The following is a 26895-nucleotide window of genomic DNA, read 5'->3' as shown; positions in this document are numbered from 1 at the left end:
ACAAAGGAAACTATAATTTGAGTAGAGATGTATTCATGAAACTTGCTAACAGAATAATCATGTTGAGAGGCTCAATTTCCGAAGCTTGGTTTTAATAACCAAACAAACATCCAGTATTGGGGTTCAACAATTTAAATGCATGGATATGTAACCACAGGTGCAACGAAACCATCTTCACGAAAGACCACCGAACAATTGCACCAAGTCTACAACATCTATGCTTCCTAGGTTTGTCTATTGATGTAAATGATGGTTTAAAAGAAATAATCACATTTTCAGAAGTACATTTGACCACCGGCTATCCAGAATATACAACACTATATACAAGTCTATAAGAGAATTCATAACACCTTCATGCTCACTTTTGAAAGACTAAACAAATCCAACTCTGCGAAATCTGGCAAAAGTTACCAAAAAAGTGAGAGGGCTGACAGTTAAAAGTGTTGTGAACCCACCACCTCAACTCACGCACAAAGTTAGCATTATAGCACGCGCATGAAATGAAACAACCTTCAAAAAAGTTTAGTTGCGAAGTCGCCCCTTTAGATTTGCTACTTCCGGTGCCTCCGCTTTTGGTCAGCTCTTTGTCTCTTCTCATCATCCCATTCACGATCATACAAGCTAAAACTCAATTAAGGTCACAGCACTGAACATATATAATAATGGAAATACAACATCCAACCAAAACATCTATTTAACTAAAGTAACGCAAAAAGCTCAAGGATTTCAAACTAGCTCTCCTTTTCTATGAAAAAAGTGAATGGACATTAAGCAATTCAAACATGCATAAATGATAAAATAAAATGCATGTTTAGGTAACTCATCAAGCAAGGAGTCCATACCACGATTCCCAAAGTGAAGGATGTAAAACGTAGTGGACATAATACATGCAAATGAAGGAAACATACGTAAACAGTCCAGTGATCAACAGGTGAAGGATACGGGTCTGAATCACGGCGATTCAACTTGCTAGCCACCTCTTTACCGTGAATCCTGATATTTGGTTCATCTATGTAGTTTGGATGCTGGATGACGGGCCCCTTTCTGTCTCCCCTATCCCTTCCATCATACCCCAGTGACATACCAATACCAGGGGGAGGAGGTGGAGGAGCCACAGGTGAGTACTCCCCAGGCTCACCAGTCGCTAGATGCTCCCTCTTAAGTTTTCGTCTCTTGGATGCGGCATTTAAATCCAAGTCTTCCTTTAGAACATTAGCTTTCTCTCTTTCTCTCTCCCTCTCTTCAACCTGCATTAGAGATCAGAAAGACTATTTAACATTTTAAGAACATAGAACGGCTAAGTACCTGTCATTTATCCAGTCTTTCCAAACACCAGAAGAGACTAATGGGTGTTGAAAAGAACAATCTAGTACTAGCTAGTAAAATTTTAAGTCAAATAGAAAAGGGCAAAAACCTGCCATTGCAAGACATTTAATTAGGAAATAATGAAATAGTATAAATTAGAAGGAAAAACAAGCTGGAAGAAATCTGAATATTCTTGCAATATTTAACCCTGCTAAAACTGTAACAATAAAATCATCATAATTTCTTTCAAAATGAGTTATTTTTTCATTTGTATCGCTCACTTTCAGCTTCCAGTGATACTTAATATAATACCCATGAAGACTTCAACAGACAAATCGGTAGTTCTTCATAGAAAACAATCATTGTTAAAAATATAACAGTCAGTTATTTGTTATCGAATTGAGTAAACTATTATAAGGTTCACACTAATTCATAGGGCTACAACATGCATAAGTCACAAAGTCCATATCCTTCTTTAGTATCAGATATTGTACAATGAGAATTGATAACCAATATTTATCCATACCTTAATTTCTTCACGTTTTCGTTCTCGAAAATCATCTTCTTTTCTGCGTTTTGAATCATCCTGAGAAACCACAGTCTCTTCTGATCGTCTCCGTTCCTTTTCTTCATGCCTTGGAGAAAGTCTTTGAGAGTGCCTCGTAGCTCCATACCTCCTATCAGCATCTTCATCACGCCTACCAGCTCCCAAAGATTGAGGAACCATATTAGGAGGTAAAGGGGGTGGTGGAGGCAAGTTTTGACCATGGAAGCGATCATCAGCATGTGATTTTTCTACTGATGCATCACTGTAACGTAACTTATTTCTATCATCCTTGCTTCTTTCATCCTTAGCTTTCTCAGGGAGTCTATTAAAACTCCTCTCACTACCCCTCTCTTGCATTCTCTCAACAGATCGTTCTCTTCCATATCTTTCAATGGACCTATCCCTAGGTTTTTCTGCTACAGAGTCATCACCCCGAGACTTGTCCATACGGTCTAATCTTTCCCTGTGGTCCCTCTCATATCTTTCATTGCCCTTGTCTTTTGGCCGTTCCAGTGACTTATCACCTGCCCTGTACAGACCATGTTCCTCTGGTCCCAATTTGTCATCAGCAAAGCGAGGATCCATCAACTTATCTCTTTCAGAGAATCGAACTTCACTTTCAAAATCTCTTGCCTCAACATCTCCTTTTCGTCGTTTACCTAGTCTGTCCGGTTCTTCAGCAGAACTGGCTCTCTTCTGAACTTTTTCATTTGATTTTGAAGTGACTCCTGTGTTTTCATGCCTGGGGGAATGAACTACGCGAGAAGAGGATCCTCTAGTGAAATCAGTAGTATCGTTTCCTTCGTCCTTTACCACAGATGCTCTAATATCAGAAGACTTAGCAACTCCAATCTCAGCCTTTGATTCATTACCAGGACCATCCAATGAAATTCTTACTGGTGGGTTTGAACCTTTAGTAGAACCTGTAATGGTGTTACCATTGGCACTGACTAAAGAAGTTACATTGGTAGTTCCACTGTGTCTTCCCTCCAATGCATGGGTTTGTAGATCCTTGTCACTGCTCAAGGAACCTGAAGTTCTACCAACAGGTTTTCCAGACCTACTGTCTTCTTTAACAGGGTCTTGTTTTGATGGTTTTGAAAGTGAACCAGTAGGCACCGAACGCTTTCCTGAAGCTCTTGACTGAAAACATAGGAACCAAATTATTCTGGATAAAATATAAAATTGGAAAACTATAATAATATTGAAGATTAGAAGAGAAAAGATACAATGGTATCTTATGTTATCATATAATTTAAGAAACAGATTGTTTTAAAACAATTAGGTTTAGCAAATGATTGATTATTTTATTCAACATTAAACTTCAGTCCTAGATTTCTTATCATGTGATAAAACTTGGGGCTATATTAATCAAGTCTTTATCATTATAGGATTATTATCACCTTCAGGCCCGTTTTTCTTGCAATACAGTATTAAAAGTTCTTGAGCTTAATCATTCTCGTTGACTATTGCACAATTTGGCCTAGAACCAATCAATACTTACATCCAACTTCGGTGCTAAATCTTATTCTTCAAGCCGACGATATTATACATTTAATCTCAAAAACCATGCAAGAAACCTTGCCACTAAACAATTAAAACTGAAATATTAAATGCTACCTCAGCAGTTCTTGTTCCATGTTCATCTGATGGTCTATTTATCGATTCTTCCACTTGCTTTGAGTTTTCCATAGACTTTGACACCCCAGACTGTATAGATAAGGTCGAGGAGGTTTGGGCATCTAATCCATTTATCATTGAACCACTCTTGACTTTTGTATGGCCAGAATCAGATTTTGTCACAGTCATGCTTTCAGTTCTTTCAGACTTGCCATCTGCAGTTTTTGTTCTTATTACCTGATCTTTGGCTGTGTTTCCAGAGTCCACATGTTTTCCACTGGCAGATTCAGTTTGTGAAACATTGAGATTCATCCCACTATGCACAGTTGCTGAATTTCCAGCTGAAGATTTAGTTACAGCTGGTGCAGGTTTCAACTCAAGATAACCCATACCAAATTCTTCATCAGTAACCCAAGAAGGCTGCAAAAGGAGTTAGAATGAGTATGTTGAAACAAAATAAAGGTAAACCTGTGATAAGTGACACACATACCTTCCTAGCAGCCAATGCTGCTGCAACACCAGTTGCCAACACCTTAAGATCCTCTCTTTCATCACTTTTAATCTTAGCTACCTGCATGGAAAATGCAATGACTTAAATGTTTTATAAATTTCTAGTACAAGCAAAGTTTACAATAAGGATATCTTACTCGCTTCTCAAGGTTTATCCCACTCTTCCGGGTAACAGGGAAAACACTAGAAATTTTTGTCAACATTATAAGAGCATTTCTAATTTCCATGTACTCGCTAGATTCCAGACACTGAATTAGTAAACGTGTGATTCTTTGACTCCACTTCCAGTGTACCTATCCGACAAAAAGCAAATACAAAAAATGTATCCTTTAGCATCATTTAAAATTCTGTAGACTAAAAATAGATCACAATTAAATATGTTAGAGCCTTAACAATTAAGAATGGGAATTGGATTTTGTAACTTTTTACGTGCACATATTTTTTTACCTCTTTTACCCCTCATTATCTTCAATGACCCATCTAAAACAAATCACGCATAATTTAATTGTATAATTACATTAATAATTAGTAAAAATTAAAATATCTTATAATTGTTTTTTATACATATCTATTCCAATTTTACTTTTTATTTTTATAGAATTAGAAGATAATAAAAATTAATAACAAATACCTCTTATTTTGATAAAATGAATTGCATAACTAGTGACAAGTATAATATTTGCCTTTTATCTCTTTCATACTTCAACTACATTATTACCTGTCAGATTTATTATTTTTTCCTCCTCTATTTTTTCATTTTACCCAAAATATATTATTACCTTTATTTGTATAAAAAGTGAGAATTCATAACTCATTATTTTATTTCTATAACAAAAAGTTTAAAGACGGTTTAAGAATGTCTCATAAAAATTACTAATACATTTTTCTCTTTCATGAAACATATAAATATAAACTATACGATTTTGTTTTCTCCAGTCATTTTAGCATTGCTTTGAGAAAAAAAAATTAATAATAAAAATATACGCATGAATGATGAAAATATCACGACAAAACAATCTTCAAATGTGAACTAATATGATCTTCTATTATTAGTCTAATTATCTTCATTCATTATTTCAACTTCAAAATGAAAGAATATTTGGATAGTACTTCATCAATATAAAAAAGCTTAATTAATAATACAATTAAGTTTTCTATGTCAAAATTCTTTCATAAAACAAGCAAAATAATAAATTAAATCGAAATATTATATAGCATATCTATGATAAGATCATTTTTAGATTGTAAATAATTAAATGAGGTTGAAATCATTAAAGAATGAAAATTATTTCAATATACAACTAAAAATATCGAAATTTGAATATCTAAAGGAAATTAAGCTATATATTCATATGTAATATTCATTTCAAAGTAATCAATACTTAAAAGTTTTGTTGCCTTAGGTCATAACTCAACTTCACAAGGTGAGGACTGTTCTAGTTTTATAAATAAGCTCTATTTAAGTCATATCTCTAATTGAGGTAGGATTAAATCATTGCCCTTGAGGCTGCAACTAAAACAACCTCCATGGTGGCCACAACTAAAGTGGGTTAAGGGTGTCCACAATTAAAATGACTTTCTAATAATATTTTATATTTGTAATTATTTCTACTGTATAATGCGCAGGTGATATGCAAGTTGAGATAGAGTGGAAAAGCAATTAGATATACTTAAAGGAGGAAAAGAGATTCATCGCAGTTAAAACCGGTACAGAGTAGAACTTACCTTAATGAACTGCCCATATGTAACTCGTTGACTATTTGGATATCTATAGTAAACGGCAAAGCCTGGCATGTTTCCACACTCACGTTCATAAATAGATTCATCACTCTGGAAAAGAAGGAATTGAAAAAATAGCAAACATTAAAAAAATGAACTCCTTAAAACTGTATTACAAAAATAAAACTGTAAAGAAAAACACAAGTACCTTCCAATAGTAAGCGATCTTCAAAGTCTCATACAGAAACCTACCAAGCCTGCCTGCCTCGTATTCAGTGCAGCAGCATATCATAGGTTGTAGGGTCTTACAAATCAAAACATCTATATGATTGACTGTGTTAAAAAAGGGGGTTCCAAGGGAATGAAGTGTGTGGACAAACATAGCACAATAAACAGCATCTGGCATACTGAAAGTACAGCGTGGAAAAATACAGCGCTGAAGAAACTCCATGTTGATCTTCAAGGTGTCAGGACAGGAACTTAACCATCTGTCTTTTTCATGAGAAAGACGTCTATGAACAGATGCAACATTTTCCTCGTGTTTATGCAGTTCACTAATCAGCCGATCAAGAGATTCTTGAATTCTTTCCTTTTCTTTCTTCCTCTTTGTAATTGCTGAGCTCGAATTGTCAGAAAGCTCCTCCAATGATTTAAGATTTGCATGCAGCTTGCCTATTTCTGACTCGTATCGATTTTTTGGGACATACAGATCATATAACGTAAGACCCCAAAATGTTGCATAAAGATCGGGAGATAAGCTATTCCATGCTTTTGGAGGTAACATGGTTTTAACAGTATCAAGAAGATAAGACCAACTGGATACAATAATAAAATAGTAAATAGTAATCCACAACATAGCGGAAATAAACTTTGCACATCTTATTGCATATCAGAAAGAGATAATAATTTACATTTTCAGATTTAACTATTATGGAATCTAAAACATCTTGCAGTGAAAAAGGTTAGGGTTATAACCTTATAGGATTTTGGGCAGAGCCAAGATTTAGAACCATACTGCCGGAATTATCCACAGGATCAGACTCAAAGTTGGAAGATGTATCACTAGCAGCATGTTTATCATCCAACGGCCAGTAAATATCAGGATCTCTCATAGACTTGAAAAGCCTCATTATGGGACGATATATCAAGAAAGCAACCTAGTCCAGGGGTAAAGAATGGCACTAAATACAGATTCAAGTGAAGAATGAGCAATGCAGATAAAGAGAAAACCATGACAGAATACCAGATAAAAAAAAAATGCAGCAACTATCATTAGAACATGTAGGAAGTTCATAATAAAGTAAAGGTACAGGGGAAACAAAACCTCGGGGTCCAGGTGGTAAAGGTGGACCAGGTCATTGAGGGACGGAATAAGAATGCCATAATTTGATGATGGGGTGACTGCACTGCCAAGAAATTCCACATATTGAAGGAGAGTTCCATGACATCTATCAAACTGCTCGCTAACCATCTTAATGTACGGTGCATCTGCATTTACGACAGCTCTGCAAAAACATAAATTTTGAGAAAAGAATCTTGATAGACAATTATAGCATTTTTTAAGTTTACAAGCTTACAGAGATCGATGTTGAGCAAGAAGTAGTAACAGTGGGATTGCCAACTTTGGTTCATCTTTTGGAAGTAATGCGTCTCTAAGTCTGCTAGTTGACTTTATCAATGCCTGCACTTATTAGCGGATAACTCAACTAACTTACCATGCCAACCCCAAGTCAGATGTTGAAACTTATAAATAAGTAGTAACTAAAATTAGTTAACGCTAGAAAATTCATTATTTTGCATTATTTTGCTGTAATGAAAGCAAATGCAACCAAAAAAATATTCAAACAAGAGTGGTTGCACAGTTTTTGCTTTCTTTACACTAAAATAATGTAAAGAGATCATAAGCATACTTCTAAATAAAATAGTTCACTAGTTTGCTTTCTTTAAAGGAAATTAATGAAAAGAGATCATCCAACTAATTAACACTTATCTACTTCAGGAAGTTAAAACTATAAACCTCCAATTATCATGGATAAATCAAATGATTTTCATTCAGTATAGGTGTGACCATTTTCCAAAAACCAAAATATAATCTGATATGTCAATTAACCAGTCTGACGAGTACAAGCAAAAAAACTAGACCAATGCAAATTAACAGAGGGAATTGACATTTGCCACAGCAATGTCATTAATGTCTTGCTTTAGAGAATCTTCTAAGACATAGTTTGTGTACCTTATTATTCCGAGTTACACCAAAAGAAGTTGCTTGATATCTGAGAGTGTCACTCCCTGCCATTGCATCAAGCTGTTCCTCTGTCAAGTTCTCTGTGTACTGGACATTTGCCATTTGTTGAATAAGCTCCTAACAAACCCACAAAAGTATTTGTCAAGAGCAAGCTGTTACGATAGCCTACATTAATTGTAAATTTTTTATTTATTGCGTTTTAATTAGTTGAGATTTTGTTTTAATATTAGGAAGATTGTAATAAGAATAAAATCCCGTAGTTATAGGGATTTATTCTTTCTAAGTATATGGTCTGTTACATATGTATATGTTTAAATAGGTCAATTGACCTAATAATCATCAATAAGGAATAAAGCAATTATTCCCTTCTGTTTTCAAGATGGTATCAGAGCTCCTGATCCTAGGAGTCTCTGACCGTATCCCAAAACAGTGAATCGCAGTTGTCACTGTTGCGCAGTCTTTACCCATTCTGTTTCACCGCTGCCTCTGTTTTTTCTTTTTTTTTCCCACTGCAGCCTTCAACGCTGTTTTTATTTATTACTGCAGCCCATTGCTGCATCTTCAAGCAGTCTTCATCACTCTGCGATTGTCTTCCTGCAGCCTTCATTGCTGCACTTTATTTTTCCCATTCCTTTATTCTTGCTGCTATGGCTGAGGCAGTGAATTCTATCCCTGATTCAGGTGACAAATTCGTCCCTAATAATGGAGAATTGCAGAATATTCACTCTGCATACAGATTCAACGGAAAGAACTATCTTAAGTGGTCCCAACTTACACGAACCATATTAAAAGGCAAAGGCAAGGGCAGTCATCTTACAGAAAATCCTCCTAGTGAAACAGAAACCAGATTCAGATCATGGGAAGAAGAAGATTCAATGATTATGGCATGGCTTTGGAATTCTATGATACCTTAGATTAGTGACACGTGTATGTTTCTAAACTCAGCCAAAGAGATTTGGGAGGCAGTCGAACAAACCTACTCAAAGGCTAAGGATGCTGCCCAAATATATGAAGTGAAGGTAAAAACTGTGGGAGCTAAACAAGGCAATAAATCTGTCACAGAATATGCTAATCAGCTCAAGTCCTTGTGGATGGAATTGGATCATTATCGTGTGATAAAAGCAAAGTGTTCAGAGGATTCAGTTCTACTCAATGAGTATATTGAGCAAGACCGTGTATATGATTTCCTGGTGGGCCTAAATCCTGAATATGATCAGGTTCGGATTCAAATTCTAGGCAAAGAAAGAGTTCCAAGTCTGAATGAAGTCATAGCCATTATCCGAGGTGAGGAAAGTAGAAGAAATCTGATGTTGGAAATTCCTACTGCTGAGAGTACCACAATGAAGGTAGAAGATGGAGCGGCAATGGTGGTTAACCAAAAGAAGAATATTTTTCCAGCAGGGGAAAAGAAACAAGAAGAAGTGTGGTGTTCTTATTGCAAGAAACCACGTCACACAAAGGAGAAGTGTTGGAAACTACATGGGAAACCACCAAACCGAGAATGGGGCAGCCAAAGATTTCATACCCAAAAGAGGGGAGGCCAAGGACAAGTAAATTCTGTAATCGGACAGAATGAAGAGATGGGGCAACTGAATCACGAAGAAATAGAAAGAGTAAGATCCTTTCTAAGTAAGATGGACAAGTCTACAGGTATGTGTACCTTGATACATTCTGGTAAGATTCCATATTCTCTTGGCTTTAATGTTTCAGATACAAACTTTTCACACTCGTGGATATTAGATTCAGGAGCCACAGACCATATGACACCTCTACCTATATATTTTTCCACCTACTCACCCTGTCCTAGCAATAAAAAAATTTCTACAGCTGATGGAACGCTTATAACTGCAGCTGGACAGGGAGAGATCCACATAAACCCATCCCTCACGTTAAAAAATGTCCTTCATGTTCCTAAATTATCCACTAACCTCATTTCTATTCAAAAACTTACAAAGGATCTCTGTTGTACTGCTATATTTGACAGCAATATGTGTATTTTACAGGACAGGAACTCGGGGAGGACGATTGGACGTGCTAAAGAATGGAATGGTCTCTATTACATAGAAAATCCCAATTTGTCTACCAAAAGTCACTCTCTTGTTACAGAATCTGCCATGACCGATAAAGAAAAAATTCATCTTCACCATTGTCGGATGGGGCATCCTTCATTTCAAATTGTAAAAACTATCTTTCCCTCTTTATTTAAAAACATAGATATAGGGAGTATGTGTTGTGAAGTTTGCGAGTTAGCCAAACATAGACGTCTCCCTTTTCCTATTAATAATAAATTGAGTGATCAACCTTTTTCTCTTGTTCATACTGATGTCTGGGGTCCTGCGAATATTCCAACTTTTTCAGGTGCTAAATGGTTTTTAACTTTTATTGATGATTGTACTAGAGTTACTTGGATTTTTTTATTAAAACACAAATCTGAAGTCAGTTCCATGTGTATAAATTTTGTCTCAATGATCAAAACTCAATTTGGTGTCACCATTAAGAAAATCAGATCTGATAACGCCAAGGACTATTTTAACATAACTTTAAATTCTTTTTGTCAAAAAGAAGGTATTATTCATGAGTCTTCGTGCGTTCACACACCTCAACAAAATGGGGTGGCTGAGAGGAAAAATGGGCATCTTCTAAATCATACCAGAGCCCTTCTTTTTCAAAATCATGTCCCGAAAAATTTTTAGGGGGAAGCTATTCTCACTGCCACATACCTAATCAATCGTTTACCCTCAAAACTTCTAAATTTACAAAGTCCTATGCAGGTCCTGTCCTCATTCTATCCCCACATAGAGTCCTCAAACAAACTTCAACCTAGAATATTTGGGTGTATAGCTTTTGTCCATGTTCACAATAATGAAAGGGGAAAACTTGATCCTAGAGCTGTCAAGTGTGTTTTTGTAGGTTACTCAAACACACAAAAGGGTTATAGATGTTACCACCCTATATCTAGAAAATTTTATGTGTCTAGAGATGTTACCTTTCATGAACATAAAAGTTATTTTAAGGAATCTCATCTTCAGGGGGAGAGTATAACAAAGGAAGATGAACCATTAAGGGAAGATGAGCTTCTAATATTCTCAAGACCTGAAATTAATCCTGGTGTGGTGAACATGGACAGACCTGAAAATAGTCCAACTCAACCTGAAATTGAAATACAACCAGAGACCGAAACTACTATCACCAAAACTCAACCTGAGATTGAACCTCAACAAATTGAAAGCCAATCTGAAACTGAGATTACTAATGGTAGAAAAATTGGGAAAAATTTGGTGTATTCAAGGAGAAAAACGAGGTCCATTCCAGCTTCTAGTCATGTTCAAGAATCCAATCCGGTACCACTATATGAGGTAACATCTACTAGTCCTGTAAATTTGTTTAATGAATGTGATGCTGGAATTTTCGAAACCTCAAAAGTACAGCAAGAAAACCTTAGCCTACCCAATGAGCTTGACCTACCTATTGCTCTTAGAAAGGAAACCAGAACATGCACTAAAAAACCTGTTTATCCTTTATCAAATTTTCTATCCTTCACACAGTTCTCTCCTACCCATAAAACTTTCCTTACAAATCTGAATAACATATCCACACCATCTTCTGTATCTGAAGCATTATCTAATAGAAAATGGAAACAAGCCATGGATGTTGAAATGGAAGCGCTGAACAAAAATAAGACCTGGAAGCTTGTTATCTTACCTAGAGGGAAAAAGGCAATAGGGTGCAAATGGGTATTTACTGTGAAGTATAAAGCAGATGGAACAGTTGAACGATACAAGGCGAGGTTAGTGGCTAAAGGATTCACACAGACGTATGGAGTGGATTACTTGGAAACTTTTGCTCCGGTTGCAAAAATGAATACGGTCAGAGTCATATTATCATTAGCAGTGAATAATGGTTGGGACTTACAACAATTTGATGTAAAGAATGCATTCCTACACGGAGATCTTGAAGAGGAAATTTATATGGAGTTACCCCCAGGTTATGATGAAATGGCAGTCTCAGGAACTGTATGCAAGCTAGAAAAGGCCTTATATGGATTAAAGCAATCTCCTAGAGCATGGTTCGGTAGATTTTCTAATGTGATGACAAGTTTGGGTTATAAACAGAGTCAGGGAGACCATACTCTTTTTTTCAAACACTCAGTTTCAGGGGAAGTAACTATCTTGCTGGTTTATGTAGATGATATTATTGTAACCGGAGATGACAAGAGAGAGCAGCAGAAGTTGAGTGAATGTCTTGCAGCAGAATTTGAAATAAAGATACTAGGAAAACTCAAGTATTTTTTGGGAATTGAAGTAGCCTACTCTAAGAAAGGAATCTTCATTTCTCAACAAAAATATGTTACGGATTTGCTTAAGGAAACCGGCAGAACGGCGTGTAAACCAGCAAACACTCCGATCGATCCGAATATGAAATTAGGAAGTATGGAAGAGGATGTGGCTGTGGATAAAGGAATGTATCAAAGACTTGTAGGCAGGCTCATCTACTTATCCCATACCAGGCCAGACATTGCTTTTGCTGTCAGCCTAGTAAGTCAATTTATGCACCAACCAAAAGAGGCACATTTGCATGCTGTATTCAGAATTATTCAGTATCTAAAAGGCACTCCAGGCAGAGGGATTTTGTTCAGAAAAAACCAAAGCCTAAGTATTGAATCATACACTGATGCAGACTATGCTGGGTCAATTGTGGACCGGAGATCAACCACTGGATATTGCACATTTCTTGGTGGAAATTTGGTGACTTGGAGAAGTAAGAAGCAGAATGTCGTGGCAAGATCAAGTGCCGAAGCAGAATTTAGAGCCATGGCTCAAGGAATATGTGAACTTCTATGGCTAAAGATCATCCTAGATGATCTGAAGATAAGATGGGAGAAACCTATGAAATTATACTGTGACAATAAATCTGCGATTAGTATAGCTCATAATCCAGTACAACATGATAGGACTAAACATGTTGAAGTGGATAGGCACTTTATTAAGGAAAAATTGGAAAGTGGGTTGATTTGTACTCCTTTTGTATCTACACAAGATCAACTTGCAGATATCCTTACTAAAGGTCTACACAATATTATGTTTGAAGATATTGTATCCAAGTTGGGAATGGAAAATATTTATTCACCAGCTTGAGGGGGAGTGTCAAGAGCAAGCTGTTACGATAGCCTACATTAATTGTAAATTTTTTATTTATTGCGTTTTAATTAGTTGAGATTTTGTTTTAATATTAGGAAGATTGTAATAAGAATAAAATCCCGTAGTTATAGGGATTTATTCTTTCTAAGTATATGATCTGTTACATATGTATATGTTTAAATAGGTCAATTGACCTAATAATCATCAATAAGGAATAAAGCAATTATTCCCTTTTGTTTTCAAGAGTATTCAATAGCAGCCAGCATTTGATTTTTCGTGCGAGCCATAGCTCAGATTATACATTATGAGAAAAACAGACAAAGAAGAAACACCTGCAGTAGAACAAGCTCAATTCCTTGCCCCTTTTTTAACTGATTCACAAGATACTGGAAGAGGCCCCGTAATTCCATTGATGGGTACTTCTTACACCTATAATGAAAAAATTACTATGAAAACATTCAAAGAAAATTGTTCTTCAAGCAGTAATCACACAAACTCTACTAAATGTAGAACATAAACAGGCAATAATAAAAACGAGCAATCAAAGGCAAACTAACAATTACAAGTTAACACCAACATCAACGGAAAACAATTTAAAGCAAAATGAATGCACAACTTCATATATCTGGCTGTTTAGTGAATACCATCTCAACTTAGTATATATTGATTTCCACACAGGCCAGAAAATTACACCAACATATAGGATAAAATTGCAGAATCACGTGGCAAGGAAAATAAGTTCTCTTAACACCCACAAAAGATGAATAAACTCTGTAACCTATGACATAAGACATTATCCTAATTGGATACTACATTTATTTGCATTATTTAACAGTAACATCAACCAATTAATTTTTTCGTCTTTTCTTGTTTGTACGCTACTTCATTAAATTTATATAATTTGGTTATTATTTTAACTAGAAATAATTGTTGCCTAGTTATTACTTTGATCACTTGCATTTTTTCTGCATTCTCAAAGATTGGAGACATTCCTCCAATTTCCAAGTGTTGTTCACGGTAGGTAACAGCTCCAGCTCTGAGAGGCAAACTAATTATATAATTAAGGCACCTTTTGAAGGAGATGACCATTAAAACCATACTTAAATTAACCAAACAGAAGAACTCAGAAAAGCTAATACACAAGATAACCACACAATTTTTTTGTTATATTATTACACACTCAATATAATATACAACAAAAGGGAACACTGTAGAGAGAGAAAGAGGACAACCAAACCAAACTGCTCCAGGCATTTCAATCCCCCTCCCTCCAAGGCAAAACAAATTCCTAGCAGAATATTGGCACCCAAAGTTGGTCAGGGTTTAACAAGTATGCTCAGCAAAAATAGTGCAGCCACAAGCATATCATTCTTCATTACTGAGGTATATGGCAAAGCAAGACCAGATATTAGAAATGTTATGCTATCCGTTCATCAGAAGATCGGCATCTCAGTGCTATACAGACAACGAGATAATGAAACATCTTGATGCAATGAACTATTGTTGAGCAATCAAGTAAACTACTGGTGATTAGGTCAAATGAAAAGCCGTAATTTCCATCATCATCTTTTTTGAAGAAAGAATACACTATCTATCAATATTAGTCGTCCATTGGGTTCATTTGTAGATATGCAGTGAACAGTTTCCACAAGAGTATATGGTTTCCTTGACATCTTGTCATCACCATTGGCATCACAAGAGGAAAGTAAACTAATGGAGAGGACAACTTAGAAGAATGCTACTACAACCGAAGGCTCATCAGAAGCATCCAAACCTACATGTTATCAGCCCAGCAACAAGGACCAACCATTCGTGTCCAACAGCAGGATTTTAGCAAGAATGACTAGTCGTCATATTGCAACCACCCGGTAAACAGTTTAGGTTTCATACATGGGCAACAACTTATGAATTTGTATCCTTATTACTTTGAAAATCATCATGAACTAGGTGTAGACAAAACGGTAATGTATAGTTACAAGCACCAGCTCCCTTCCTTCACATCATAACGCATAAATGCAACTAAACTGACCATCCCGTAATTAACATTCGAAATGATAAAAAAATCATTGTGCACCACACATATCATGCATACAACACAGGCCATCCTTCACATAATAAAACCTTGAACACTTCCGACAGATGTCATTGCATTTTGTAAGTACCCATTCTTCAATCTCCATCAACTAATTGTACATGGCAACAGTACGGACCATTCCAAGATACGTATGAAAGACCAAGATCCAACTTAATGAACAACTTCATTCAAATGAGATAATTCTCCATCAATCATGGTACAGTGACCACAGCTCACATGTCACTTCTATATCATAAATGACATTTCTTAAACTTCTCAATCTCCTTTACCAAAATATACGTAACAACTGAACCACAACACAGAAGGTACACCCTTTCAACCAATAGATAACCATTCTGAAAAGTCTGTCAGCAGATACCAGAAATTGAACACCATACAGCTGTCTGTGCATGCCCACCAACTACCAAGCCAAATTGTTCGAATTTGATCTGACATTACCACTCAGGGACATAAAAATGCTGCTATGTCCAGTAACCCGGCATCTGCTAAGGTTGATCTGCAACCTGGAATTTGATAGAAGGCATCCCGCATATATCTAAATTCTATAGGAAGACATAAATGTACAAATATGACTAATAAATGTTATTATCAACATTATTACTTAAGCATCATACATAATTCCTATGATATAAGAGTTTGCATAAACTGGAACGGAAAGAAAGACACAATCACCTAACAGATTACAGACAGCCTAAATTCGTTGCAAAGACAACACGTTGCTATTAAATTGATGATTTAATCAGCAGAATAATATGCACAAGCCAACAAGATAGCCAACTCCAGAAGGATCACACGTATTTCCTTTAATTATCCAGATTCACAAGACAAAATGTGGAGAAAAAGAGAAACCAAACCACAAATTTCAATATTCAATAATAAAAGTGCCAAGGAAACAAAAAACTTACAGATGGCCCCAAAATGAGGCTAGAGATTGAAGCCAGTCTGACAAATTAAGGCCATCGTCCTTTAACTTATCACGTCCACCAAGTGCTAAGCGCTCAATCACAACATATTCCAATATATCATACTCAAGCTGTTAAGAAAAAAGTAAATAAGGTTCCAGGTCAAAAACTATCATCCAATGTCAAATCAACTTCAAACGATAGAAAATACAGTGTACATCCAACCAAGTGAAATTAGTTATATGGATCACATGATACTATTTCGTCTGATGTTCAACTAAAAACAAAACCTTTACAAATTTTATTCGAATGTGATCGTTTTTGAGTAATTAGGAAAAAATAACTTCATAAACTTCCTATTCATTTCTCCATATTTTTATTTCCTTACTTTTAATTATTACAAATAGAGATAATGAGTATGTAATTGGTGTGATTGTTATCAATCAAATAATTTTTTATTCCCTCACATAGTTCAAGTTAGTATCACAGCTCCAGATAATGGAGCCATGTTTCTGATGAATTATTAACAGCTGCCAACCAGAGATAGGCTGTCAATGCTGTCAAAAAATTGCATCTAACAATCTATATATTTATTCATTCAGTTAATGGATTTGAAACTGAAAACAGAAACCTCACTCGAATACATAGGCCTTTTGCATGCTGCAGGCTATTCCTTAACCATCAAATGCATTACTGTCCTGTCTTTAAAGCTGACGTGGAAGTGAAATGAGGTCTAATGGAATGTCCAACAAGGATGATGAAGGATCAGCATGAACAAACTTCGATTGATGTTCAAATTGATGATTACAAAAAACAAGATAAATAGTTTGGCTGTCCCTTTTTCAATTAATTTAAAGACTCCAGAAGATTGATAGGAGTCGTATGATGATGAGCATCCAGAACTAATAAAATTTGTCAATCATGTATTGAGCTTGAAATGTATCTATAGATTAAAACTACTAGTCTATTACTTGTTTAGCATCTGTTTAGGACCAAACAAAGGGAAGGAACATGCTTAAACAAGAAAACTGGTTCAAATTAGTCTTGATAGTTATTCATCTGGTGATAAGTGGATAATGGAAGGGGAGCATGCGGAGAAAGAAGGAATAGGTTTGGATGTAGACAACTTGGATTTGGATAAAAAAATGGTTCAAATCCAAGTTGAGGAGGAAACAACTACAACGCGGATAATTTGGACATTATTGATTTGAATGAACGAAAAGGAATTGGAGATGATGGAACTTAAGATTTCATGAGCGATTGTGATTTAAACTTGTAAGATTATTTGCTTTAGATGGCTTCCTATTTTGTAACTAGGATAGAATTCCTATTTGGTTCCTAGGATGGAGCTATTGGCTGACTGTTTCGTAACCCAGGATGGGGTGCTGTGCTTATTATATTGAAGCTCAATTACATGTTTCAAGTAGCATAATCATTTATGTTACTTTAAATGCCCAAATATGATTATGTGTACATGCATATATATGAATTTCATAAATTTTCTAGGATCTTCTGATCCGTGTTATAGTGTTATGGTCTCCCTATTTTCGTTCCACAGATGAGAGATCCCAATTTTAGCTACCACAGATGAGAGACTGCAAGAACTAATTTTTAATTTGTCAAGAAAAGAATACAAGTATAATGCTTAAACTGAGTTAATTTTTTTTTTTAATTTCTATAAAAAGCTTCTTTATTCAATTCATTTATTTCCATTCACTCTTTCACTCATCCAAACAACAAAAAACTTCCCAACCCCGTTCCTTGATATCACTATTCAGCAACTCCGTTCCTTTATACCACTATTCAGCAAACTCCAAACAACACATATTCACTATTCTTTTTCTCTTTTACTTATATTCTTCCTATTTCTCTCCATCTTCCTTCTTTTCTTTCTACTCAAAGACTAGAGGGAGCCTTACAAAAAATTTGGAACTAACAATAGGTGATGGAAGGCAAAAACTATACATTGAGAATATTATGATTTATAAAATGTTAATAAATATGAATAACAATCATTGCAAGTTTGCATGCTAATCGCTCAATTTATTGTTTTAGATTTCAAATTAAGTCTTAAATCTCTCTGGGCAATGTTCTCCTTTCTCTCTAAATTCCTCCATCCCAACACATTAGTAAGATATTGATTCTCTCCAGCAAATTGTCACTAAGAATATAATTTGAACCAAAATGAATATGCCACTTAGTGACCTTTTTCCTTTCACTCTAGTCATTGTGAAATTTTCTCATGAACGTGACAAAAGGATAATAAGTGTCGTTTTTTTTAGCATTTTAGTCACTCACTTCTGTCAGTAAGTTTTTACCACTGATTTGTCTTGTTGTCTATTATTAAAAAATATTTAGAAAAAAGACCACAAAAAAAAAAAAAGCAGAACAGCTAAATTTAAATGATTAAATGAGAAAAGAACATTCTAAAAAGGAGCAAACTACAACTAACCATGCTCCCAAAGAGACCGTCTCATGACCTTAGAAACTCCTAACATGTTAGTATCCACACTTAAAAAGATAGTAAGAAAATTTAAAAAAAAAAAATCTGAATCTACATTGGATGCAATGCAATCAATTGAGTCATAATCAATTTCCAAAGATTTAATTCATCAGTTTAGTGCCATAAAATTCTAAATACTCACTAATGGAACATAGTTACCACAAATAGAATATAGGTTTCATGTCTTACTGCTTATTATGAGGTCACAGATTAAGGCGTCACTAATGGATTCAGCAAACACAAAGGACAGAAAAATGCAAAAACATGTGCACACCTGAGTCAAGTACTTAAAGGCATCCACTACAGGAGTAATCATGTCTCTGTAAGCCTCAATCTGCACATAACATAATTCAAAAAAAATTACAATGATAGAATGGAAATCATTAAAAGCAATCCGGTCTTTAGTATCTCAAAGTATAAACATCCTAATAAATTAGCACCTGATGAACAATGGTTCGGAGGACAGTCATTGGGTTGGCATGAGCTAATTTTGCAACCATCCGACCCAGCTGCTTCAAATTTTCCTTTGCCAGCCTTTTCAAAATACGTCTAGTGTCCAACTGTACAGAAAGAGTAAAGAAAATGAGAATAACAAAGAATCAAGCTTGCAACATTCAGTGCAGATGGTACCAAACATGTATAGATCTGCACACCTTAGCAGTTTGTCTTGCAGCTAAGAGCATAGGAATGCGCTCATCATCTTTTTCCCATTCACCATACAATCGATATCGCACCTAAATACATAACATTCGTCAACTGAGCTTAGCTAACAACAAAACATGTAAAAGGCTAAACATTAATAAAAAGAACCTCGTAAGGAAGAAGACTCATTAGTTCCCATATCTCCTGGCCAACAGCAGGATTGGCAGGAATTAACTGCAAAGAAGGAAGTACACATGCTCCTAAAGCATCCTCCACCCTTAGCCTTGCCTCCTTAAGATGTAAGTTAGGGTTTCCAGGAACATGTAATTGAGGAGTCAAGGCACCATTGCCACGACTTACAAGCTCAAGAGCAGAAAGGTAATAACCTCTCAAGACCCTACAAACCTACTCATATTTTAAGAGAAAATGGAAGAGGAGAAGTCCTATCAGCATTAAAAAAAATACCAAGGACTAACTTAACAAACTAACAGAACTTAACAAACCTTCTGCAACAGTACTGTATCACGGTAGAGATAAGGTCCAGTACAAGAAAGCATCTGAAAAAGTTCCTTAGGAAGATCTATGAAAGAATTGTATCCTGAAGAGTTATCAACATCCATAACATCAGTGCCTCCTGACGATGATCCAGGATTTTGAAGATGTGTCTGACGAACAACATCATATGCTGAACAAATGGACTTCTCAATAAGCCTGAATGAAGATTCCAATATTATATGATCAGAGAAAATACAGGCATTCAGAAAAATTGTTAGCCACAATAAAATTCAAACCTAAGTGGCCTAACAATACAGGGCATTAAATGCATGCACATGCATAAACACCTAGGCCTCCCATGAACATTGGACGTAAATTTGGAATAGGTCATGTGTTTGACACTGGTTTAATGTCCAGTCAGTTTAACATCCAAAACTCACTGACATTGGCTTAAACACAGTTCCAAATATGCTGTCTCAAGGTCCACTTCAGAAAGCTTCGGAAGAAAGTAATGACATTTTTGTTATGTGGCTCTATGGTATAAGTTATCAGTATCCCATTTGGCCTCACAGTGCACGATATTCATAGCAGTTTCAAGTGAGTTTTGCCAAGGTTGTAGATTGAGCATTTACTCATAGGATCATACAAACGTTCCAATAAGTTTAGGAACCGGAGGGTCCTCAAGTCTAAGCAGGATCCAGTGGAAGTAAGACCAGAGTAGGATTATTGATTTCACTAGCTAAAACACAGGATAGCCACTCTCCTCTAACCAGGGTTCATGCTGTTTGGCAGATCAGATCTGGATCGCATGAAAAAAAGTAGAAAAGGTCTCCCCAAAAATTCCTCTTTCACCACTCTCTACACGATTCACATTTTCCCTCACACAACTTATACCAGATTTCTCTCTCTCCTCTCCCAACATTTTTGTGCTTTAGGTTGTTAAATCCCCACTAGGTCATATCTATGTCGTGATTCTTATCCCATGCCAAAGTCTTGTAAATTGTTCCCCTGATCTCTCACTTTCCATTGAAACTTGATTGATTACTGTTCAAAAAATGGAAAGTTGTTTGACACATTTGGTACCCCATTTGCTTGGTGTTTTAATCAATCATTTTTCATGCTTGCACTTGTACTAGACAATCTTATGCACAACCTTAAGTGTTGATTGAGATTTAATGGTTTATTTCTTGTATGTTACTTTATATTCATGTGTGTTTTAAGTATAATTTTGTATTTTAGTATCATTCTACTATCCATGTTATGATCCCATGAATTCTGTTTCTTCTACACCTCTGATCCTTATAGGATTACTATTTTGACAGCATATTTAAAGTTTCTAATATGCAGAGGCATTAGACAGCAAGGGTGGAATTTTGGGATGTGATAGCTTTGGTCTTTCAGACCCTCTGGCTTACTTCTTTTAGAATTCCAGTCCCTGTTAAAAATAACATCTCATCTGGGTTCACATTTTTAAGAAAATGCAATATCACAAAAGAACACTTTATCATCAATATTGTTGGAGGTCTAACATCGATTAGACATAAGACCAAATTATAGCCTATAAGTAGGTACAAACCTCACATAACAAATTGGTTTTAAAGGTTAAATTAGGTTTAAAGTTCATTAATAAGATGGTATCAAAATCTATCCTACTAAGGTTTCAACAATTATCAAACTACCAACAAATATTTAGTTTCACGTCCGAGATGCCCAGTCTTCAACAAGAAGGGTGTCAGTGATCCCACATTAAATAGAGATCAGGCCAAATTATAGTATATAAGAAAGTGCAAGTCTTACCATACACGTTAATTTTATGAGGTTAAGCTAAACCTAAAGTTCACTTTCTAAGAAATACATTCGACAAAATACATTCAATGGAAATTGGAAACACAGATCCAAAAATGTACCCAAATAGAAGCTTTTTAATGTAAAGTGAAAGGGAGAGAGAAATAGTATCCATCAGCTTTACCTGAACAAACTGTCACATATTTGAATATGTTCCACAGCATTGAGTGGTGAAAGGCGGTCAAATAATAGATGTGCATGATACCTAGGGAGAGGAAAAGCAGAAAATTTCAGAAACATATATTTGTTAGAAAGCAATTCTATGAACACATTATAATGTACAGAAACTATTTGAGCCATAAATCAATATTTATGGACTAGAGAAATCAAAACTTCAGCAAAATCCATATAATTTGAGAGCTGCAATATATCTTAATAAGTGTAGCTGATGTTGACGAAGTTACTATGTAAGAAAACATACTGATAAATAGGTGATGTTATAGAAGAATGGTAAATATCTCCACCACACAGCGGAACCAATTTTCATTTTAAGAAATTCCATTATTTTCATTGTCCAAAAAGATTAATATATTTGGTATGCTTTGGCACACCATACAAAGCAGTATGATCATTAATCACTAGGATAGAAGGTGGAAATTTATCCATTGTGAAGACATTAATAAGCAAACCAGGTCAAAAGAGAAAAAAAAACATAGCTAGTGGTAGTAAGAGTCTTTCCCATCACATGCTATAGTAGATGCATAAATCAAGCATACCAGTCATCCACCGAAAGAAAGCCAGTGAGCAAGCCCAAAGTCTGACTGGTTTGAAGCTCAGTTGTCCGCTCTTCAGTTGCTTCTGTTTCAAGGTCTAAGGCAGCAAAGAGATCTATACTGACATCCCCCTGTTTCTCGTCATCCATTAGATCTTTTCCAGTCGCAGCAAGGTTTATTCTTCCAATTTTATTAGCCTGTAGTTAACATTGACAACCTCTTAAAAATGCCGCATGTATTTTGATATTATGCAAGATCAACACCCAACACTAAAACTAACATGTTTCAATTCAAGCAACAAAATTAAAACTAGAGGTTGAAACAAGGTTGCGAAAATAATTTTCTTCACATACCAAAACTCAGTTGATCAAGAACCAGAAGCATATAGTAAAATAGACAGCCTTGTTGAAATCTTGAGACATTTTGGCTCATTTCTTTCCATTTTTCCTTATAGAATAAAGTTCTCATTCTTGAGCCAGATATACTTAACAACAAACATTTTGCATCCCAAAATAATAATAAAATTCAAGTAACAAGTTGACCATGTATTCAATAAAAGCATGAATACCTCATCAAGTCGCTTGGAAGAGAAAGTATTGTAATGCTCAAATGCCTCATCATCTCTGGGAAGTAGATGAGCGTATCTGTGATTAAAATGAAAGTCAGAAAATTTCTCAAATATTACATGATATAGCTCCAGTCCAGATGCCAGTTGCATAATCACAGTAGAATAGAAGTACGTGTGAACAACAAATCATCATGTTCCCTAGTAATTCAAACAAATAAGCTTAATTAAAGCATGACCATTCCTAAATATCCAAATACAAACATCTCCATTTCTAAACAAAAAAGAAATACCAACCCGAAAAATATACCATAAAAGTATGCGTGAACAGAGAAAGTATCAAACAATCGCAAAGCTAGGTAAGCAAATGCATTATTTATTTTTGAGATAGAGAAAATAATCAAAAAAACACAAGAACTTATATGCTTCAAAATATCCCAACCAACCAATATAAGCAGTGGGCGCCTTGAGATCCCAACCAACCAACTACAACTTACCACTTAGACTTTGGCATGATTATATATGGTACATCCATTTTATACATCAACATTTTCCCAGAAAAATGAATAGCACAATACCAATTAAGAAGCGGTAATGATTGTTTATCAATTACAGGATCACAAGAAGGGAAACTACAAATAACCTCAGATGCAGCCACCACCAGTCATGGAGGAAAAATTGATTTAAGTGTTGAATTACTGTAAGTATTAACTTCTATACAAGAATGCTATATGTGATTTTGAAGCGGTGCATTAACAAATCTTACATGCTATCAAGATCAATAAAATCTTGCTTCACCAGCAAGGCTGTGAGTCTATAGAGCCCAAATGGAACAGAATTGCCAACTTCCATGCGTTGATAATATTGAAATTTAAACCCAAGAATCTGTGACGCATGAGACTGCATAGAAGAGAAAAAACATCACACAAAAATTTGTTCCTTAAATTTCACAAACTAAATATAGGAATCTCCTAGGACTTTATATTGTCCACCTTTGGAAATATAGGAATCAACTCTATAAACACATCATCATCAGGCTGCAGTTCAAAACACTCCAAGACCTGAGAAAAATATACATCAGTAGCTAGATAAAACATGAAATGAAACATAGATAGGAATGTGAATTAATAAAAAAAAATCAACTAAAAACATCCAACTTACAATATCAAAAACGCGATTTGGATCCAAATCAAAATGGCCAATTAATGACTGCAGAAGTAACAAATCAGTATCATGATCATCATTATGGAAAAAAAACAATACTGGAGTAGTCATAGTTCTTAAAATCATCAAAACCTTAATAATGCCAATGGTTGCTGCAGATGATTTTTGTGTAGTTGCTTCAGAGTCCCGGCAAAGGAGAGTCACCTACACAATTAACTAAATTCAATAAAAAATACAAAAGCATCTAACTGGATCAATGCAACGTATATAAAATAAATCATGCAACTAAAAAACAATTGTTGAAGATGACATGATCTTCAGTCAAAATCACTATGGCTGTAACAAGTGATCAACAATTCATAGAAAAGATCCTAAATATTCCAGATATTTGTAACTATGACTATACCAGCTTTGCATAGCCCTCGCTCTCTTCTCTGAGAAGGTTGAATTTGGTTTGCTGATAGAGAAGTCGGGTATTAACTCTGACCTGAAATCAACAGCACAAATGAATCAAATGCATATAAGAATTGAATATAAATTCAAGCTGATACATGATTATTGATGTTTGATGCAAGCAACAGTGACTACAAATGTAGCTGTTTTGCCATGCAGAGAGTTAATTCTTTCTTTTTTGCTATCATTATTTTCCTTTGATGTTTTTCAAAGGATGCATCATTAATTATAACATTTTTTTCCATCTAAATATTAGATAACCTCCTCTCCTTTTGTGAAGATTATGAGCTTCCACCTTTTCTCTTGGCCAAATGTATTCCCATCTTTTAAAACTAAATTTGAGTGTCTAAGAATAAAAAGGAAACACAAGAAATTGGAATAATAGAAGGAAAGAGAGAGAACAAAGAGAAGTCCCTGGTATTATAGCAATCATATAAAGAAGTTAATAGCTAACCTCTTTACCCTTCAACTCCTGAGCCTTAATTTTGATCAATTCAGCTTCCCCCAAGAATTCTTCCTACAAATGCACAACATATAAATAATATTTTGCAAATGCAAGAAACTTAAGTTACTAATGCACTAAATATTCTAACTATGCTCAGTTTCTCACAAACTAAACAGAAGCCATAAAATGAAACAGGAAAAACAGAAGTGGAGCCAACCTCACAACGTTCTTGAAGTAGCCTAACTGGAACCATTTCAGATTCCACAAGCCATCTTGCCTGAAAAAATGAAAATTTTAAAATCAATAGTCAACTATAAAGGAAAGAGAGCCATAATGTTTACTCCAAAAAGATGAAGATTTACAAATTAAGGTTTCCATCAAATAAAGTATACAAGATCAAATACTGACCAGCTTGATGAGACGAGAACGGGAATCTCCTGGCATTGTATGCTGCAACCAAGGAGACAGTAGCACATAATTACAATAAGTGGGCTTACTACAAACAATATAGTTATAAATCATTCGTCACTAGAAACTGAAACATTATTCATTGTCTCCCTCTGGTCACAAATGACACACCAATAATACATATAAAGAGCTCATGTATTTGCAAACATTCAAAATCAAAGGCATTAATCAAAACTAAGAAAAGTCATTGTCACAACTAAATGATCAAAATCTCAAATAATACTTAATATATAGTATATCTAAGACATTTGAAAACTGTGATTTCATAACAAGAATTGGTATTTTCAGGGAATTTTTTTTCATTGCAGTTTTGTTACTCTCCTTGATACAGGTGTGAATTAAGGTTTTAACAATGAAAATAAGGCACGGGTAAACATGAAACAACAACAACAACAATAGCCTGAGCCCGTTGAGGGAAATCAGCTCAACGGATTACATTACATCATTGACCTCAGATGAAAACCAGATTCCTACAAATAGTATTCACCATGAGATCTCCTGCTCAATAATTCTACCATTGTTATTCCTAGTCCCCTTCGACACCATTTCAAAATGCCAAAACCAAGCACTCTAAACTCCCAACCAGTGACCTACTCTACATGTGGTCAAACCATCTTAACCAAGTTCCTATCATCTTTAGTCGATACTTGTCATATCAATATCTCTTTGTATAAAGTCATTCAACATCATGTCCTTCTCAAGTGACCCAAAATCCATTCAACATTCTAATTTCTACAACCATCATTTTTCTCAAGTCAATCATTAACTATCACATCTCAATTGATACTGAAAAGAAAAGTGTGTGTGTGAGAGAGACAGAGAGAGAATAAAAGCTATAACACAGAGCTGGAAGGAAAAAAGAAGAAAGATAACAAAATGAAGAAGACTGACAATCAACAATATCATAAGAGCAAAGCAGCAGCATAACTCACATCTTGAGCCATCTGGGTCACTATATCAGCAAAATTCGAAGCTATTTTGTCATTGGAAGCTTGTTCTGAAAATATGACAGAATCCAATGCAACTTTACACTTGGGAAAGGGCAGTTCACCCCTAACCTGACAGAACCCAGAACAATAAATCAGTCCATTATCACAAAATGAAGCAATAGGAGCATTGAAGTTGCCACCCAAATTTCAAAATTACAATTTAAACTCCAAATAAAAGAATAAAGAAACATCGAAAAATCATGATTAATTAGTACCATAGTCCAACAGAGCTCGTAGAGGAAGCGCAGCATGGGAACAGCTTGGGAGACCTTGAGGACAGGGTTGCCACTCCTCCATTCGCGAACACACTCCTCTGTTACGTATACACACTCTATGGGTGGAAGAGACATTTGGACGAAGGTGGAAGCGTGAGATTCAAGGTGCGGGAATGAATCGAGAGGGAGGGTTTAAGAGAGAATCACGCTTCCATGGACCAAATGCAAATTGAGACCATTTTAGGGTTTTCAGAGAAGAGAGAAGAAAGAAGAAAGAAGGGGTTAGCGTTTGGGACAACAATGTGGATTGTGATTGA

The 26895-nt window shown here is 35.4% G+C and overlaps 1 protein-coding gene across 1 annotated transcript; it reads right to left on the bottom strand.

Annotated features, from left to right (window-relative positions):
* Positions 1 to 42: 42 nt before the first annotated feature.
* On the bottom strand, positions 43 to 26895 carry LOC114177081 (THO complex subunit 2). The gene is made up of 32 exons (XM_028062314.1): positions 26579 to 26895; positions 26307 to 26432; positions 25315 to 25356; positions 25124 to 25183; positions 24916 to 24978; positions 24415 to 24495; positions 24141 to 24212; positions 24006 to 24053; positions 23837 to 23905; positions 23611 to 23744; positions 22848 to 22923; positions 22283 to 22476; positions 21691 to 21771; positions 19730 to 19937; positions 19395 to 19631; positions 19238 to 19318; positions 19025 to 19144; positions 18859 to 18918; positions 16085 to 16212; positions 13417 to 13513; positions 7935 to 8063; positions 7279 to 7382; positions 7026 to 7206; positions 6677 to 6858; positions 5910 to 6516; positions 5708 to 5812; positions 4120 to 4275; positions 3963 to 4043; positions 3473 to 3892; positions 1832 to 2995; positions 943 to 1247; positions 43 to 621 (listed from the first exon to the last, which is right to left on the bottom strand). The coding sequence occupies exons 1-32, from the start codon at positions 26711 to 26713 to the stop codon at positions 552 to 554; spliced, it is 5616 nt and encodes a 1871-aa protein (XP_027918115.1). The 5' UTR covers positions 26714 to 26895; the 3' UTR covers positions 43 to 551.

Source organism: Vigna unguiculata, chromosome 3 (assembly GCF_004118075.2).
Source record: "Vigna unguiculata cultivar IT97K-499-35 chromosome 3, ASM411807v1, whole genome shotgun sequence".
NCBI lineage: Eukaryota > Viridiplantae > Streptophyta > Magnoliopsida > Fabales > Fabaceae > Vigna > Vigna unguiculata.
This window is presented reverse-complemented; position numbering and strand designations above follow the sequence as displayed.